The sequence below is a fragment of the Ursus americanus genome, chromosome 29 (assembly GCF_024610735.1).
Source record: "Ursus americanus isolate L20-20 chromosome 29, mUrsAme1.1.p, whole genome shotgun sequence".
Lineage (NCBI taxonomy): Eukaryota > Metazoa > Chordata > Mammalia > Carnivora > Ursidae > Ursus > Ursus americanus.
The window spans coordinates 2,258,617-2,278,575 of NC_142155.1; the positions used below are offsets into that span (position 1 = coordinate 2,258,617).

The 19,959-nt window shown below is 36.1% G+C and overlaps 1 protein-coding gene across 4 annotated transcripts in view; it reads left to right on the forward strand.

Moving 5' to 3' along the window:
- The window catches only part of UBE3D (ubiquitin protein ligase E3D), a 190,737-nt gene that overhangs the window by 21,205 nt on the left and 149,573 nt on the right, over positions 1 to 19,959 (forward strand). For all 4 annotated transcript variants that reach the window (XR_006780822.2, XR_006780823.2, XM_087856921.1 and 1 more), the window contains exons 4-7: positions 2,747 to 2,978; positions 9,306 to 9,375; positions 17,639 to 17,708; positions 18,702 to 18,810. Coding sequence is in view for 2 of the 4 variants with exons in the window: in XM_087856921.1 (XP_087713047.1) it covers positions 2,747 to 2,978; positions 9,306 to 9,375; positions 17,639 to 17,708; positions 18,702 to 18,810 (481 nt within the window). In the remaining 2 variants the exon portion in view is untranslated. The remainder of the gene's footprint in view (positions 1 to 2,746; positions 2,979 to 9,305; positions 9,376 to 17,638; positions 17,709 to 18,701; positions 18,811 to 19,959) is intronic.

The following is a 19,959-nucleotide window of genomic DNA, read 5'->3' on the forward strand; positions in this document are numbered from 1 at the left end:
TTTTTGTTGAACATGACTCCACTGTTGTGTAGCTTTTTTTTACTATTAAGTATTTCCTCCAAAATTCATCATCTACAATTTCTAGTTTGTGTTTTCTTAAGTGGAATGAGAAGTTAGACATTCTTAAAGCAATGGAATTGTAGACTTTTTCTAGATTTTTACTCTTCCTCCCATTTTCCAATGTTCTATAGTTGTATCTCCATGTCTTACCAGTTAATTTTTTTTTTTACAACTAGCTTTCATTTAGTCTGAAATCTTTAGTTTCAGAGGAATAGCAATTCATATTTCCTTGGTTTACATACTATTTAATTAAATTATGTAACTAAAATAAGGTTAAGTGGCATAAACAGGTCTGTGATCAAATACAGCTGACTCTTAGCATATGTTTCTACGCATAGGAGTGGAGGTGTGTAAGTATTCAGGCTACTTTAAGCATTCACACTGCTCATGGGCATTAAGAAGACCATGAGCATGTTTTTATTCTCAGTTTTTCTCAGGATTAACTATTTTGAAGTTTCTCATCATCCTTTCCATATTTCTTTTAGACTATGGATCTCCCTAATTTAGTGTAGAATAGAGGTAAATCATGTTTAGCTTTTCTTCCGATAAAGTCTGAGGTATCTGTTGGTGTTCAGAAAAAAATGAAACCATTGGGGGAAAAAAAAGTGGTAGCAAATATAAGGGCCTACTTAATTATAAGGCCATTTTAAGCATAAAAAAATGATAGTAGAGTGGAGGTCAGTTTCCCTCCCCCCGAGTGTGGTCCGGGCCTAGGAATAGAGTATGCAAAGGGAGGAATAGTAGCTTTATTAGTGGAGAAACCTGGTAGATGCCACACTGGCCAAATGTTCAAGTTTAACAGCACCAGTGATAAGTCATATTGATTGAGAGAGTGTGCCCTCTGAGAAGATGTGCTGCGAAGGTCACTTCACTTCTGTGGTGTTCTTTCCCAAACCTATAACCCCAGTCTAATCTTGAGAAAACATCAGACAAACTTAAATTGTGGGGTATTCTGGAAAACACCAGACCAGTGCTCTTCAAACATTTCAAGGTCCTAAAAAATAAGGACAGACTAAGAAAATGTAGCAGACTAAAGGAGACTAGGGAAACATGATGATTAACTTCAGTGTGTTATCATGAATTGGATCCTAGATCAAGGGAAAAAAGGACATTAATGGAAAAACTAGGGAAATCCAGATAAAGTCTGTAGTTTTGACAAATCTTCCATGGTTACATAAGATGTTAACCTTAGAGAAAGCTGGGTGGAGTGTATATGAGAACTATCTGTACTGTTTTTGTAACTTTTCTGTAAATTTAAAATTACTCCCAAATAAAAAGTTTATTATAAAATAATTAATGGGAGAAATCACAGGAGAAAGGGTTAGGTAATTTGAAATTTAGGACCCAAATTAAAGGGCAATAATACTGAAAAAATATTTGCCACAGATGATGGATAAAGGGCTAATATTCTTAAGATAGAATACACTTTTAAAAATTAGTAAGGGGGCGCCTGGGTGGCTCATTCGGTTGAGCAGCTGCCTTCAGCTCAGGTCATGATCCTCGGGGTCCTGGGATCGAGCCCCGCATCGGGCTTCCTGCTCAGTGGGGGCCTGCTTCTCCCTCTCCCTCCGCCTGCTGCTCCCCCTGCCTGTGCTCTCTCTCTGTCAAATAAATAAAGAAAATCTTTAAAAAATAAAATAAGATAAAATAAAAGTAAGAACATACTAATACCTCATTGGAAAATAGTCCTTGATCACAACTCACAGAAGAAATATGCTGGTCAATAAATATGAAAGCCAGTTCAATCTCACTGGTAAAGAGTTGCCAATTAAAGCGGTGTGTGTGGAGAATATTTTCACCCCTTACATGGAAAAGTGATGGTGTTCAATTCTGAAGAAGGTAAGTGGAAGAATTACAGATTCATAAAGCCTTTCTGAAAAGCAGTTTGCCGATATGTGTGGGATTTTAAAATATGGATGTCATTTGTGATTGTGATCTCACACTTGCAAGACTTTTTTCCAAGGAAATAATCAGATATGTGTACAAATTTTTTTAATAGGAAGGTTCATCACAGGGTTGTTGATACCGAAAAACTCAAAACCACCAGTGAGGGAATGATCTAAAGGTTTTGGCAAGGCTATAGAATAGAATGGAGTCATTAAGAATCATAATGTAACTAAATAAATGGTGAAAGCAGGGTACAGTTTGTGTATATCTTCTGATCCCAGACTGTGTTTATGTGTACAACTATGTTTCTTTTTTTTTTTTTTTTTAAAGATTTTATTTATTTATTTGACAGATATAGAGACAGCCAGCGAGAGAGGGAACACAAGCAGGGGGAGTGGGAGAGGAAGAAACAGGCTCACAGCAGAGGAGCCTGATGTGGGACTCGATCCCAGAACACCGGGATCACGCCCTGAGCCGAAGGCAGACGCTTTAACCTCTGTGCCACCCAGGCGCCCCTATGTGTACAACTATGTTTCTTGAAAGGGTTGCAGGGAAATATCCCATCATTTACCAAGCAGTTGCTTGTCTTTGGGTAGTAAGGAAAGGATGATTTTTATTTCCTTTATACATTTTCAAGCTGCCTATCCTAAGTATGTATTACTTTTGTAATCTGGGGGAAAAATTATCATTGCAGACAATGTAGTTAATGAGTTTCTTTCATCTTTCATGCTGATTTAATTAAGAAAATGCTATATTTCCATTTTGTTCTTTAAAAAATTGTTTTTCCTCTCTCTGCTAGGAAGCTCCTCAGGGTGCTCGCATTGCCGAGTGAGAACTGGGGAGCTCTGGTTGAAGAATGGTGTTGTCATCCTGACCCCTTTGCTAATAAGCCACTTCATCCACAAGAGAATGACTGTTTTATTGGAGACTCTTTCTTCTTGGTGAATTTAAGAAGTGATTTATGGCAGCCAAGACCTGAATCAGCCCCAGTGGAGACACACTGTCCTTCTTCTGAGAACCATTTTAAATTGGTAAAATATCTTTTCAAAATAAATGCTAATTTGGAGGTTGGCTTAGAAACTGGTTTCTCCTATCTTTCTCCTGCCTTTTCTTAATTAAAGCATGCTACACAGACTGTTCCAGGGACCAAACTCCGTGGTTTTCAGTTGCCTCTATTCACCAGCTCTGCCCTGTTGATAGAGGAGAGCATATGGCCTTAGACCAGAACAGCTTTTAAGGGGCTGGAGGAAGAAGGGAAAGAGGACATTTTCATGCATAGAATTGGGAATGTTGCCATTTTACAAACCAAAATGCCCTACTTTCTTGTTTTTAGGACAACATACCATAATCTATATAGTCTGATTTAAATTAAAAGTGTTCTTTTATTCCAAGATACGTACTATACAGTTAGGCCTAGGTATTTCCGTGTCTGCCCACAGTTAAGACTTCTGCTGATGTCATAAGAGCAGATGCCATCAAGGAAAAAGAGAAAGTGGAGGAGTCCAAATGTGGAAATGGGGCTTGTGCGGCCGACTCCAAGTTGGTGGTTGACAGTGTGTGGTCAGGTGGCTCTCGCTAGAGAAGCTGCTTTAGGGCGAAAGCAGTTTCCTTTCACTGCAGAGAACAAGTGGTTTACCTTACTTTAAAAGAAAATCAATGGCATTGACTTGGCCCTTGGAGAAATCATTCTCCTGTTGGCAAGTCAATCCAGATGTGATTTAAGAAGTAAAGAAAATCATTGCCAGAGAATCTTCATTTTAACTTCTGATTATCAGTAGGAATAAAAGCATCGTATGTTAAGTTTCATTTAAAATTCATTTAATTTTTGTAAGGAAAACTGAACCACTTCAGGAAATGTGCAAGTTGGGCAGCTCTCAGGTTGTAAGTTAGTTTATAGCACTGTTTTATATTTTGAGGGCATATTAAGGAAGTTCATCAAAAATTAAAGTTATCAGAATTATTTAAGTGCCTTAACTGTCACCATAAGCACCCATCCCTTTACCTAAATATGGTTCGCTTAAAATTATAATACTTAATCCTTGTGTAGTTTTCAAAAATAAATGGTAAGAAGTTAATATAAATCTGTTGTTTAAAATGGTTATATTAAAATCATATTTTAATCTAAATGTATATACTAATACTTTACTGTGCTATGTATTTTAACTTTCATTCTTGTGATTAAGCTGTAAATTTTTAAAATATTTGCAAGGTGTGAGTAGAAGAGGAGAGGAGAAAGATTAAATGAGAGAAACCATGAATTTCCCTTTTTAGGTAAACTCTGCACTCTGTATGGAAATATATTCTTCACATTTACATCTTTATCAGTTATATGATGCCATTTACAGGAATTTCTCTCAATTGTGAACAATCATCATATGCGTTAAAGGAAGACCCTTTATACTCAGACATGACGGTGTTTAGTATCAAGGAGACTGTGGGAAACTTCTGCCATGACAAGCTGCTTTGACGAGATTGTTTCCAAGTTAGCCTAGATGGAAGTTCTCTTTAATTGCATATTGCAGCCGTTGCAAGAGTATGCCTGTGACCAAAATAGTAACATATATTTGGAGGGACTGCTTAAACAGTGCTCTCAAGGCTCCTGTGGGAACAAGGCTGCTCTGTGCTATTGAAAACCTATTTCTCATATCACCAAGTCTGGCCATCTAGCAGGGTTTTGAAATGTCACATGGTGACACAGCATCCTAATGGTATCTCTTGGGAAACATTTTTTTGGCGAGACAATATCAAGGGTCCTTAGAAATTGAAGCAACACAAAAGGAAATAAAAACGAGGACAGGAGGCTAATCCACATCTCTGAGCAGTGGTGCCGTCTCTCAGATATATTGATTTAATTAGTCCACAACAAGGTCTTTCTTTGATGTTTGCTCTGTCGAGTTCCCACACTGTTAGGCTGCTTCATCGCACAATTTGCTTTATTATGTCCTTTAAGCATCGGTCGAGAGAAATGCATTATGAAACAGAGTTTCTCTTTAAACAAAACTTAGAGTGCTGTAATATTTTAATTAAAAAGACCCGATTTAAAAAATAGCATACACAAAATCCAGCACTTCTTTCCCTCAATGTCCCTTTTGAGTGTACTGGATGTTATTTGTGCCTGTTAATGTGGGGGTCTATACCGCTTGTCTTCAAAAGATACCTCCTCAAGATTTCCTTACTTCTTGCATTTACTTATTGTTTCATGCTATTTTTTGTGTCTACCAGCATCCTATAATAGGTTGATAAAGATGGCACCTCACCCTTTTATAAGATTCATAATAGTATTCTAGACTTAGAAAGCATGGTCACACTGTAACTTCACCCTATCTTTTAAGGAACAGACGAAATTGAACTTCGATTATATCACAGCTGGCAAGTGTGACTAGCAGCTTTACTTTTTTTTTCTTTGCTGGGGCACTTGGCAATAATTTATTGATTTTAGTCATTTGTTTTGTTAAATCCATACGGCTGTTTTTTTTCTTAGAATAATGTGTTGAACTTTGTAAACATTAAGAAATGTAAAAAGGAAAGAACCGTGAACTTCAGTATACCAATCATTTTGATTCATAAAGGAGGCTTCATCTGTCCCTTTAATTTCCTCCCCTGCCCCTCGCTGGAGTGCTTTAAAGCAAATCCCAGACATTATGTCATTTCATCCCATATGGATTTTTCTTTTTTAAATAGCCAAAGTGTCATTTCATATTTGACAAAATGAACAACTATTATTTGATGATAAAATACAGGCCATTTACAGATCTTACCAGTTATATTAAAGGTACCTTCTACTGTCTGTTTGAATCAAAATACACACATTTGGTTGTTTGAGATAATTTGCTTTTTATTGATCACATTTTAAAATCCTGATTACCAGTGTCTTGAAAAGGTAGACTCCTTTTTTTTAAACCAACAAATACCACTTTTCCTGCTTTATTGAAAGACAAGGCAAAATGTGCTGTAAGAGCAATTATAAATGAAATATGTAACAGAGCACCTGATGAAAAATTTTCTGCTCTGAGTAGAAAAATTTCTTCTTCTCAAGCATTTCTACTCCAATACCCTGTATTAGTTTTTAGTAAAGCCTTTAGTTTTTCGTAAGATTTAATGAGGATGGTTTGATTTAACTTGTACAAAATAGGTCCTTTAAAAAGTGTCTTTAATACCAATTTGGAGCCATACAGATGATAGATTTTATTGTAAGAAAGCATGAAACTGCCCAAATGTCAAACTTTACATTTGAACATACTTGCTTTCTGAGCTGTCTTCTTCCTGTATCCTTACCTACACCTGAACAGATTGGCACCTGCCTTAGTTTCTATGCCTTAGTTTCTATGACTTGTTTTGACCTCTAATTAAAGTAAGACATACATATTTTTTAAAAGATTTCATTTATTTATTTGAGAGAGAGAACACAAGTGGAGGGGTAGAGGGAGAGGGAGAACAGACTCCCCACCGAGCAGGGAGCCCAATGTGGGGCTTCATCCCACGACCCTGAGGTCATGACTTGAGCCAAAGGGAGATGCTTAACCAACTGAGCCACCCAGGCGCCCCAGAAATACGTTTTTTATATCAAGATCTGATAACACATATACACACACACAAACATGTCAAGTAAAAGTTTCTTGAAGCAGTACTTACACTGTGTTTGAAGTACTGTGATATTTCTGTTCCATTTCATCTTTTAATTTTTATTATATATAAGAAAGAGAGCTAGCATGGGGGGGGAGGGGCATAGGGTGAGGGAGAGAATGAATCTTGAGCAGGTTCCATGCCCAGACCCTGACATGGGGCTCTATTTCACGACCCTGAGATCATGACCTGAGCTGAAATCAAGAGTCAGATGCTTAACTGACTGAGCCACCCAGGTGCCCCTCTGTTTCATCTCTTTTTTAAAAAAAATGCAGGCCATAACCCATTGAACTGATTCTATGAATTAGTTCGGAAAACACTTGACATAGTGCTTAGAGGCACAAGTTTTATTTATTTATTTTTAAAATTTTTAAAAAATTTAAATGCAATTAATTAGCATATGTATTATTAGTTTCAGAGGTAGAGTTCAGTGATTCCTCAATATAATACCCAGTGCACATTATATCATGTGCCCTCTTTAATGTCCATCACCCAGTTACCCATCCTCATCTGTAAAAGGGAGTTAATAGTAGTGCTTAATTCATAGCGTTATTAGTGCATTAAAGCAACCACCTCCCCTCCAGCAGCCCTCAGTTTGTTTCCTATGGTTAAGAGTCTCTTATGGTTTGTCCCCCTCTCTGATTTCGTCTTGTTTTATTTTTTCCTCTCTTCCCGTATTGTCCTCTGTTTTGTTTCTTAAATTCCACATGAGTGAGATCATATGATTATCTTTCTCTAATTGACTTATTTTGCTTAGCATAATACCCTCTAGTTCCATCCACGTCATTGTAAATGGAAAGATTTAATTTTTTTTTTTGATGGCTGAGTTGTATTCCATTGTCTGTATATACCACATTATTGTTATCTGTTGATGGACGTCTGGGCTCTTTCCATAGTTTGGCTATTGTGGACATAGAAGCACAAGTTTTAGCATCGAAAGGATCTAGATTCAAATATCAGTTCTATCAATTACTAGCAGCGCATCCATGGAACTCAGTTTAAATATGCCTTTTATGTAGTTTTTCAGGAAATAGTGATTAATGCTAAGGAAAATGTAATTGGACTCAGACTTACCTTAATCAGTTAAGATTCCTTAGGTCAATACATACGTTATCCCCCATCAGAAAGGCACTCACTCCTTACTTAGACCAGCACTCTATTCTGTGGTTTCCAAGAAGAGATGACCTTAGGTGGCCAGAGTTTCAGAAATTCCTTCTCCCTGCCCACTTTTATGTGACTTCTGCCATGCTGCAGTGTATCTGTGTGAGAGGAATGTTGAAGGGATTTAACAAAGATATTGCTATGGATGTGACAAAAACATTTTTTTTTTGGTAGATTCTTAATACACAGTGGCTGCCCAGTAAAAGGCAAAAAATTGGTCCCTTTGTGGGAAGGGATAGGTTTTCAGCCTATCTTGAATGGAGTGTGCCAGAAGTTTCTTTTGTTTATGTAACATCCACTTCGTAGTTACCATGTGCCCAGGACACACTCCTTTTTAAATCCTAGTAACGCTATGAGTTAAGCACTACTATTAACTCCCTTTTACAGATGAGGAAAGCAAATTAGGTTAATTAACTTGCTCAAGGTCATGTGTGTAGTAAATAACAGCACTGGGATTGAAACTCAGGAAGTCTGGCCCAGACTCAGGGCTCTTAACCACCATGCTATGCTTATAATGTAACCTCTTCTAAAAAACTACAAATCAGTAAGTTTTTTTTTAAAGTTGAGGTATAACTGACATATAGTGTTATACTACTTTTAGGTAAATAATGAATCAATATTTGTATGTATTACAAAATATTCACCATAATAAGTCTAGTTGACATTCATTACCATATATAACTAAAAAATTTTTTTTTGTGATGAGAACTTTTAAGATCTACTCTTAGCAACTTTAAATATATAATACAGTATTATTAACTGTCGTTGCTATTCTGTACATTACGTCCCCATAACTTCCAGTTCTATACTGGATATTTGTTCCTTTTGACCCCCTTCACCCATTTTTACCACTCCAGCCCCTTCCTCTGGTAACCACCAATCTGTTCGCTGAATGTAAAAGAACATTTTTTTTTGTTTGCTTAATGATTAGATGGGTGCGAGCCATTAAATCTGTATCCCAAATGATTAATTTGGATTTTTGAATTTAAGAATGCTTCAGAATTTGTCTCAGAACACTTTCCAGTTTTTCCAGTTACAATGAGTATCTTAAGTAGAAAAATAGAATTAGATGAATGGGTTAAATATTTTTGACTTCTGATGAGTGGTTATGAATTATAGATTACTCTTACATAAGTTACACTGGACTGAGAGTCAAAATAATGGCTCCAGTTTTTGATTCTCCTGTTTTCTAGACACATGAATTGGGACGAGTCACCTACTCTCCCTGCCTTTGTTGGCCATCATCTGCCTATCCTAAATAGTAATGGATGTTTGGAAGTTCTATTTAGAAATGTAAGGTGCTTCCTGTTCAAATTATTTACAACAGTTAGATTATCAAGAAAGTGGCTAGGTTTGGAAAAATCAGTCTGTTCATTATTCTGTCTTTAGATTTGAAAAAAAAAATGATCTCTGTGCATGTGAATTATGCATACAAGCTAAATGTGTTCCCAGTATTTAGTAGAGGGCAAAATAAAATGTAAAGTTCAATGTATACTCTAGAGACTATGTTAAAATTATATATTCCTTTTAAGAAAAGCTGAATGACATTTAAATGACATTTTTCTGTTCTACAGAAACCAAAGGCAAATACCAAAGTAATTTGTAAGCGTTGCAAGGTGATGTTGGGAGAGACCATGTCATCAGGTAAGAATTTCATAATAAAAAAAGCCAAAATGATTGCCTTCTTGTTAAAAAAGAGTAGAAGGAGATTTTATAGGAAATCTGTATGGAAGATAGATAACTAATATATGTTGTAGAGTTGATTATTTTAAAAATAGAAATCAGCTAACATATCATCCAATATGCCAAGTAGTTTGTGTATTTTGACCTTTATAAGTACATAGTATTGAGTTTTAAGCATTAAGAAGCTGGGTCATTTTCAATATTTTATATCCTCTCTGTGGATATAAATCAATAGTATAAAGTTTGTTCTTGGGTTTGTCCTAAAGGATAGAGGAGCTTTTTTCTCAGGACAACCCCTCAATCAGAATTGTTGGTTGCTAGAGACGATGAAGAAGTTTTCTTGGCTGCCCTCTGCCTCAGGTGTATTTTAGGGCTGGGGGTTGAAATGGAAGAAACAGATTTTGAGTTCTGTACTCTGTTCCTTGTTCTTTTCCCAACAGCGTTCATTATATTTATGTAAAGTCTATGTTATACCACTTTCAAATATAATAAAATCCTGATAATTAAATTGCATCGTTATTTAAAGATATGGTTTACAAATGTCTGGAGAGCTACAACATGCTACATTAGCTTTGTCAGTGACAACGAATAATTGTTTTTCATATAATTAACTAGAAGATGTGATTTAAGTGCAGCTAGTTTACTAAAGAGAAGGCAGATGGTGGCCTTTTTTGTTTGTATTTTAAAATTATCAGAATCTTGTAAGTAGTTACTTGCTCAGAGTGAATAGAAAAGGAAGAAGGAGTAGGGGTAAAGAATGCCACCCTCAATGTCATTTTGGAGAATGAAAGCAAGCTCTTTAAGCAACAACTCAGAAAATTTTAAGGCTTCCAGTCAAATTAGGTGAATTGATTTTTTTTATTTGTCCCCCTGAAGCCCAGTTAAAATGTCAGTTAAGGAATAAAAAAGATGTACATCTACGGAGACAAAGAAAAATGGAGAGGAAATGACAGTGAGATAAACAAGAGGTATAAGCAGACTCTTGGACGCTGTAAAGCTGAGAGCTGTGGGAACACCCTTGGCAGTATGGAGGAAGTTGCAGCCTCGGTGTCCGTAGATCATCTGAGTGAGGAGTGAGCCAGTACTCGCTGTAGAGTGTCAGAGCTGGTCTGATCAGAATTTGGAGGCAGCAGGTAACAGGGAAAGCAGTCTGAGACAAGGGGCTGGAGGAAGGATGATTAATTCAAAATTTTTACATGGAGCTGTAAGACTCATAAGATTCCTCCTCTATTTACAACTTGTTTATACTCTCAAGGCAGGACTTTAGACGCCTCTTTCTTGGAAAATGGAAGAATACCAACCACAGAAGAGATGTGCAGACACTGATTCATAAGGGTCCTTCAACAGTAAAATGAGCTTAAAGTCAGCCATCCTACAGTCAACAAGCCTTGTACTTACACCTGAGAGTTTCCTGTCAGCATTTTATTACCTTACACTTTAAATATGAATGGATTGGCGAGAATAAAAAAATATTTGAGCAAACCTCAACTATAAAAGAGACCGAAGTAGATAAATGATGAAGTAAACATAATAAAGGCACTGAGAAGAAACGAAGTATGTATAAAACAGAAGAAAATCTTTAACAAAAATAATGTTCTTAGAGAAATGGAATAATATTGCCTTCATAATTCAGAGAATATAGAATTAAAGATGTGGTTGCTTAAAAAACCTAATCAAAGGACTATAAAGTAAATTAAAGAACTGTCTTATCTAATAAATCAAACCAAAATTCAGAGATTGAAAATTGGAGAGGAATTATAGAAAAAAAAATCATCATGTTATTTTCCTGAGGACAGAGATAGTGTCTATCTCATTTATCACTGTAACCTCAGCACTAAATATCTGGCATATAGTGGGTACCCCGTAAATATTTGTTGAATGAATGAATGAATGAATGAATGGAAACTTTTAGGATAGTCAATATCTAGCTAATAGTAATTCTAGACAGAAAGAATAGAGACAACAGAGTTTAGGAAATTATCAAAGAACAAAAATACTGAAAACACATTACAAGGCTATTTTCTAGAGCTGGGGCTTTGGTTTCTCAACTGAAAGGGCCCACTACATGTCCAGTATGACTAATGGGATGGCAGGGAAGCTACTCAAAGATGTATCATTGAGTAATTTCCAAACACCATGGAAGAAGTTTCCGGAGGAAAAAAAGCAAGTAGTATACAAAAGATTAGGAATTAGAATGACATTGAACTCTTAATAGCATTGAAATCTAGAAGACAGTGAAGTAATGTCTTCATAATTTAGAAGGAAAAAGATTTTTGACCCATAATTCTATCACAAACTATTAATCAAGTATGAAGATAACACATACAGTTTTGGAAATACAGTGTCTCAAAACACAGACCTCAAATATATAGTTTCTTCAGGAATATACCATAGGATATACCTCGCCAAACCTAAGAATTTAACCTTTAGAGAAAAGACATGAGATTTGGGAAACAGATTATCTAACACAGATAAGGGAGTCCCAGGGTGAGGGACACACAGGCAGGCCCAGGGAATAACAGCCTAGATTGAAGCAAAGGAGAGAAGATTGCAATAAACATTTTTTCTATTACAAAATGAACTGATACATTCTTTCATTTTTTTGACCATATGTAACAATCTTGAGATAAGCCATTTTGTCATATGGAAGAATTAGCTTAAAGGTGCTGGGAAAACTAAACACATGAAAAAGAAAGCAGTTATGCACTGCAAGAAAACAGAAGGCTGAACAAGAAAGGAAACATTTCCATGGTATCATTATAGTCATAATAATGTAAGGTTCAAGGTAGGCAAAGAGAAACTAGAAATTTAAGAGGGAGATTTTGGAAGCAGGAGGCAGGGGATGGGCTGAGATGATAACTTCTTCACATAGCTCTGGCTGACTGTTAAATGCACACAGTAGATACCAGAGAGTCCAATAAGAATTAAAAGCTTGAGGAGACCTGTACATTTCCCATGCGTTTGATTTCATTTCTGAATCCACATACAATTGGGCAGCAGAAGGTGGGAGTCTGAATGGCTTAAGGTAGTTGAGCAAAAGCCGTCCCCAGATTTGTTGACAGCTAGCCGATGCAGGTATAGTGAATACTCTCTAGGGAGCCAGCGTAAGCAAAATAAAACTGAGCAGAAACATTAGTGGCTACACAGTGTGAGAAGACATATGTCATAGTTTGAGTCCAGGCTAGTTAATTGACTATTATAAGCCAACAACCCTTAAAAGAACAAAACAAAATCCAGAATAGCAACATTATATTATATACAATGTCCTATTCCATTTAGAAATTATTAGACCTGCAGAGAAACAGAAAAGAGTGATTGATACTCAAAAACAGGACTCAATAAACAGGTGCTGAATAAGCGCAAATATTAGATTGAGTAGACAACAATGTTAAAGTGGCTATTATAAATATGGCTAAGAATTGAAAGGGGGAAAAAACTCTTGAGTGAACTAATAGCAAATCTCAACAAATTGGAAACTTCAAAGAAAGAACCATTGGTAATTACAGAGCTGAAAAGTACAGTAACTAAAAAATTCACTAGGTCAGCTAAACTACATACTTGAGATGACAGAAGAAAAAATAATCACTGAACTTGAAGGTATATTAATAGAAATTACCAATGCAAAGAACAGAGAGAAAGAAGTCAGGATCAAAATGGACAGGACCTCAGAGATTTGTGGGACAATATAAAATGTTTCAGTTAATGTGTAAATGGAATCTCAGAGGTAAGAAGAAAAAGAATAACTCAGGAAAAAATACTGGTAGAAAACAATGGCTGAAATCTTGGCAAATTTGCTGAAAAATACTAACTTTTAGATCCAAGATTGCAGTGAAAAGTAGGATAAACACACAGAACACTTCACCCAGGCATATTGTAGTCAAACTGATAAACGCCAAAGATGAAGAGAGAATCTTGAAAGTACAAGAGAAAAGTGAAACATCCCATACAGGGACTTGATAATACAATTAAGGCTGACTTTTTGCAGAAATAGTGAAGACACTAAAATGAGATAGTCAAGATGCTAGGGGGGAAATTAAAAAAAAAAAAAAAAAACCCTGTCAGCTAATAATTCTATATCCAGCAAAACTGTCCATAAAAAAAAAAATGAAGGCAAAATAAGAGCATTTTCATATAAATAGATGGAAGTTATGCCTTACTAGCAGATATTTTCTACAAAAATGCTAAAGAAAGTTCTTCAGGCTGAAGTGAAAGATACCAAATGGTAATTGAAATCCACAGGAAGGAATGAAGATCAAGATAAATAGAAAATATATGGGTAAATTACTACAAGAGCAAACTCAAAGGTTCACACAAAGTTGAAGCCACCTTTTCCCTGCAATATGCCAGTTCTGTAAAATCAGAACTTTTATTTTGATTACTTTGAGCAGTAGGACATAAGTTAAAGACTACACAAAAAGGGAACCTAGTAGGTGACTGCACAAAAATTTGGGACGCTAAATAGCCAAACCCTTACTGTGAAGGTGAATCAGAAGTGGAAGAGCCTGTGGAATTACAGACCGGTATCAATCCTTTGGCACTTTAGGGATTTCAAGTCTTGAACTTGGTTAGTCAGACTTGGACTTACTGTAACACCTGTATGCCTGGCAAAATCAAATGCAGATCACCTCTGGAGTAAAATATCGTCATTGTAAAACTCATATTATTCCCACAAATAATTTGTCAAATACAGTGTTCCCCATAGAACCAAAGATAAATAAGCACACAAGTGAACTAGACTTCCATCAACAAGAACTAACAAAAACAGCAAACAACAGAAACAGACTTCTGTTATTAGAATTATCAGACGTAAACTGGAGCAATCATGCTTTTCCTTTATTGAACAATGTAAGAGGTCTGAAGGTATCAAAAGGCAAAGGAAACAACAGCAAGCATATTTGGAAAAGATCCACAATAGAATTTCTAAAAACTATATAATGGAAATTTAGAATTTAGTGGATGATTTTTTTTAAAAAAGATTTTAGTTATTGACAGAGAGAGACAGCAAGCGAGCACAAGCAGGGGGAGCAACAGAGGGAAAGGGAGAAGCAGACCCCCTGCTGAGCAAGGAGCCTGATGCGGGGCTCGATCCCAGGACCCTGGGCTCATGACCTGAGCCGAACGCAGACGCTTAACAGCTAAGCCACCCAGGCACCACTTTAGTGGATGATTTAAAGGCAGATTAGGTACAACTTGGAGAAAGAATTAATGAATAGAAGATAGATAAGAAGAAAAATCCATAACCCAGCACAGAGAGACAAGAAGGCAAAAAATACAGGAGAGAGTGAGACATAAAACATAGACCAAGAAGATCTAACGTGTTTTTAAAAATTTTTTTAGTTTTTACTTAAATTCCAGTTAACATCTACTGTAATATTAGTTTCGAGGGTACAGTTTAGTGATTCAGCACTTACATACAACACCTGGTGCTCATTAAACAAATGTGCTCCTTAATCCCCATCACCTACTTAACCCACCCCCCACCCCTCCCCTCTCATAACCATCAGTTTGTTCTCTGTAGTTAAGAGTCTGTTTCTTGATTCTCCTTTCTCTTTTTTCCTCTATGATTTTTTTTAAGAGAGAGAGCGGGAGTCGGGTGGGGAGGGGCAGAGGGAGAGAGAGAATCTTAAGCAGGCTCCACTCCCAGTGCTGAGCCAAATTCAGGGCTTGATTTCACGACCCTGAGATCATGACCTGAGCCAAAATCAAGAGTCAGATGCTTAACTGACTGAGCCGCCCAGGCGCCCCCATTTGTTTTGTTTCTTAAATTCACATATTAGTGAAATCATATGGTATTTGTCTTTGTCTGACTTACTTCATTTAGTATAATACTCTCTAGCTCCATCCACATAGTTACAAATGGCAAGATTTCATTCTTTTTATGGCTGAGTAATATTCCAGTGTGTGTGTGTCTATATATATGTATATATATACAGAGAGAGAGAGACACATACCATTCGTCAGTCAGTGGACATTTGGGCTCTTTCCATAATTTGGCTATTGTTGATAATGCTGCTATAAATATCAGGGTGCATGTATCACTTTGAATTAGTATTTTTTTATTCTTTGGGTAAATACCTAGTAGTACAATAATTGAATCATAAGGTAGTTCTATTTTTAACTTTTTTATTTTTTTAAGATTTTTTTTTTATTTATTTGACAGAGAGAGAGACAGCCAGCAAGAGAGGGAACACAAGCAGGGGGAGAGGAAGAAGCAGGCTCCCAACAGAGCAGGGAGCCCGATGCGGGGCTCTATCCCAGGACCCTGGGATCACGCCCTGAGCTGAAGGCAGACGCTTAACGACTGAGCCACCCAGGCCACCCCTATTTTTAACTTTTTGAGGAACCACCATACTCTAACATATTTTTAGTCAGACTTCTGGAAGGAAAAGAAATATAAGGGGCAATATTTGAAGAGATAATTGCTAAGAATTTTACAAAAGTGGTAGAAAACAGTAAGCTACAGATTGAGGAGGTCCAATGAATTCTAATTAAATGAGTAAGATAAATAAAAAGAAGTCTATGGCAAGACATACAGAATAATACTCAAAACAAACAAAAACCAGAAAATCTTAAAAACAACCAAAGAACAATGACAGATTACTTTCAAAGGAGCAATAATATTGGAAGTTTGAAGACAATGGAATGATAGTGTCAATGTGCACAAAGGTTAAAAACTGTTAACCTAGGATTTTATATGGTGAAAATATTCTGATATGAAAGAATCAAGACAAAGATGTTTTCTGACAAAAACTAGAATCATTTCCAGTGGTTTGGTTTTTTATTAAAAGAAATTATACTTGTGGAAGAAAATAAATCTGCCTGTGGAGGGTAGAAGAAAATGATCCCAGAGAGAAGGTCTAAGTTGAGGAAGGTTTGGTAAAGACAGTGGTAAATATGTGGGAGACATTAAGTGGATGCTATCTGCATAAAGCAGTAACAATAATACCTTGTAGGATTAAAAGTGTAGCATTAAATTGTAGTTTAACAGCAGCTGGGATAAAAGGCATCACTTCGTAATGTTAAAAGGTTCATTTCTGCATCTAGTAACATGGTTTCAAAATAGTAAAATGAAAATTGAACTTAAAAGAGAAATAGATAAATTCATCATCATGGCTCTAGATATGTAATACTCTGTTACTGTCTGTTGATTTTTTTGTGCCTTTTTTGTGTGTTATATTAAGCAGTTGAAAATGTTTTCAGAAAATGTACTGAGAATAACTCTCCATCTTATTTAAACAATTAAAAATTGTTTGGTATGCCATTTTTAATGACTGCATAGAATTCTCTTGCCAAAATGTATAATTGTTTAGCCCAACCATTCTCATTTTTTAGACAATTTGTTTTCAGTTTAATTAATATGAGCATCTTTATAGATACATTTTTATAGATATGAATATTTCTTTGAGATAAATTCTTAGGTGTTTAATGATGGTATCAAAATATATTTAAGGTCTTCATCAAGTGGCTTTCTGGAAATCTATCATTTGCAGTTCTGACAGCAATATGTGAATGAGGGTACCCATTTCTTCATATCTTCATCATTGCTGCATTTTGTCATTCACAAATACTTATTTGATGCTAAAGAGTATCTCCTTTTAATTTGTATTTCCTTTAGAGTGAAAAGAAACGTTTTTCATGGATTTTTTTAAAAATTCAGAATGGTTATGTTTATATTCACTTCTGTAAGATATTTAGTTTACTGTTTATATTTTTCTAGAAACTAAGTAATGAGATAACCAGATTTGTTGGGAATTCTACATTAATAGACTCAGTGAGATTCTGGAAAATACTGACGTGAGGTTCACAGCATCTTTGCATGGGCTTTGGGGCACTATGATTAAGAAGCCTTTTCCAGTGACTCCTAGGTTTGTGACTATAAAAATGACGAAATCAAATGACTAGTTTCTACGTAAGGGGCTAGGGCTGTGATGTGGCTGGTTTTTCTAACCGTCCATGTGTGTGAACAGAGTGTCGTTGTACCAGATTCACTTGGGGCATATCTTCTGAAACACGAGGCCCTCTCAAGTCTCAGGACACTCTCCTTGTAGTCATCAATGTATTGTTGTCTTACACTAAGTCATTTTGGGAAAATTTTTATTGAATGTGAATTTTACCAGGATGTGTATGAAGTATTTAGTTTGGGATGTTGTAATGAGGACCACCATGCCCACCATGAAAACGTTAGTGCACGGAAATTTTACATCTTCTTATTTTTTGTTTCTAGAAACCACCAAGTTTTATATGACAGAGATAATTATTCAGCCATCTGAAAGAAATTTTTCCATCATACCAAGGTACAAATAGCAAATTAAATTTATTCTGTAATGTCAAATGTGGAGAATGATAGGTACAATTGATTATTTGGAAATTCATTTTGATTTATAGCCCTCTTTATTTGGAAAAGAAAAATAAAAACCTTTGAAAAAGGCTTTTAGACAGTTGAACCAAACCACACATTAAAAGACTTGAGGATTTATCTGCGGTTTGTTTATTACATAGTGGCATAAATAAATGTGCTCATCACATAAATCTTACAAATCTGAAAGTTTTTTGTGCTTCTATTTGCCAGATATCCAAGGTCTTATAACTTAGTCATCAATAGGTTTTTGAATACTTATTTCTGGGATTAATTTGACTTATTTAAAATTTGAAACAGGAGTCAGTTTTCAAATGACTCCTGTGTTTTCAAAAAAAAAAATTACTTGGCCACTAAATCCATTAGCGTTTTCTCTTTTTGAATCTTTTTAGTTTGCAAACAGAAGTTAGCTGTTCTATGTCTTCCAGCTCATTTATGGATATCTAAAAATTATGGCAATCTGAATATAACCTTAAAATTTATCCTCCTTTAAATACTTTGATTCTGTGCCTCAGCTCTGACTCTTTGAGGGGGTGCAAATGAAAAACATTGTATATAATACTGTCTACTGTTCGGGAGGAAATATCTCGCCTTCTTTGTTAACTTACTGTTTAATCTGCTACAGCACAAATGGAATATTGACTTGACTAATACAGTATTTTTTATTCAGTGAAGGGGAATAGTTAGGCTTGGGGTGGGAAGTGTGTTAAGGATTGGAGAATAGGTTATGCGAAGACTGGAGCAAATACAAATACATTAAAATATATTAAAATTCACATGAGCACAGTCTGTGAAGGAATGGGCAGCATATAGAAGAGTCTGGCTGCACACACCTTGGCCTTTTAGGTACCCTGTGGGTATTTTTGGCTCCTCTTGCCAGTTAGAGTTATTATGAGAGGCACATTGTGAAAATTGATTTCTGTTCAAACAGGTCTCGGTTTGTACAGAATGTTGTCGCCCAGTGTCTGGTGGAACTCTCCGCTGCTAGGAGCACTTTTAGATTCACTATTCAAGGTCATGATGGCAAAGCATACATCTTGGTAAGAAGTGATTTCTCCCAGCTCTCTGTAGCCTGGTAATCCAGCGTCTCAGAAATTCTTCAGTCTTGTCATTCTTTTTTCTTTAATTCTCAGGTCTAGAAAATAAATGATCAAAAATTGAATTCATCTTATCAGTTTAATTCACAAATCAAACTCCCTTAATTTAATAGCAAAAGATCCAGTGCCTCTATGTTCTAGGTACTAGGGATATAGAGAGAAATAAAACCTGATTCCTGCTCACACCACAAAATAAAGGTTTTTACTCCAATCTGTTAATGGCTTTTCTTGGTCACTATAACTTAATTCTGTTTCTGTCACTTTTTTTCCCCTATTGATTTTTCCCTATTTTTCCCTTTTGATACTCTTCTGTTTAAAATATGTTCTGTTGCTTCTGTTTTTGTGTATGTGTATATGTAGTAAGAATGCTTAACATGAGACCTACCCTCTTCATAGATTTTTAAGTGCATGATAACAGTATTGTTAATTACAGGCACAGTATCGTGTGGCAGATCTCGAGAACTTAATCATCACGCCTAACTAAAACTCTGTACCCTTTAGTGAGCAACTCCCCATTTCTCCCTCCTCCAAGCCTCTGGCAACCACCATTCTACTCTTGGCTTCTATGAATTAGACTGATTTAGATTCCTTATGGAAGTGGCATCAGGCAGTCCTGTCCTTCCGAGTCTGGCTTATTTCACTTGGCATACTGTCCTCAAAGTTCATCTGCGTTGTCACATAGTACAAGGTTTCCTTCTTTTTTTAAGAGTAATATTCCCTGTATGTATGCACCATACTTGCTTTATCCATTCATCTACTGATGGACATTTAGAGTGTTTCTGCAGCTCGGCTGTTGTAAATATGCTGCAGTGAACATGGGGATACAGACACCTCTTCGAGTCCTGAGTTTTTCACACTGATGTTTGAGAAGTAGTGGCAAGTTTTGGATGAGAGGCCCTGTAGTTAGTAGAATCATCCCCTCCATGTACCACAAGCATCTAATGTTATACTGTTTCTGTTAAAAATAATGGTCTGCGAAACAGAATTTGGCACGTTTATGTGAAAATCCAAGAATTGGGACCTCAGTCTCTTTGCCTCCATATCTGTTTTACTCAACCAGCAACCATGTATCGAGCATTTCTTATTCTACAG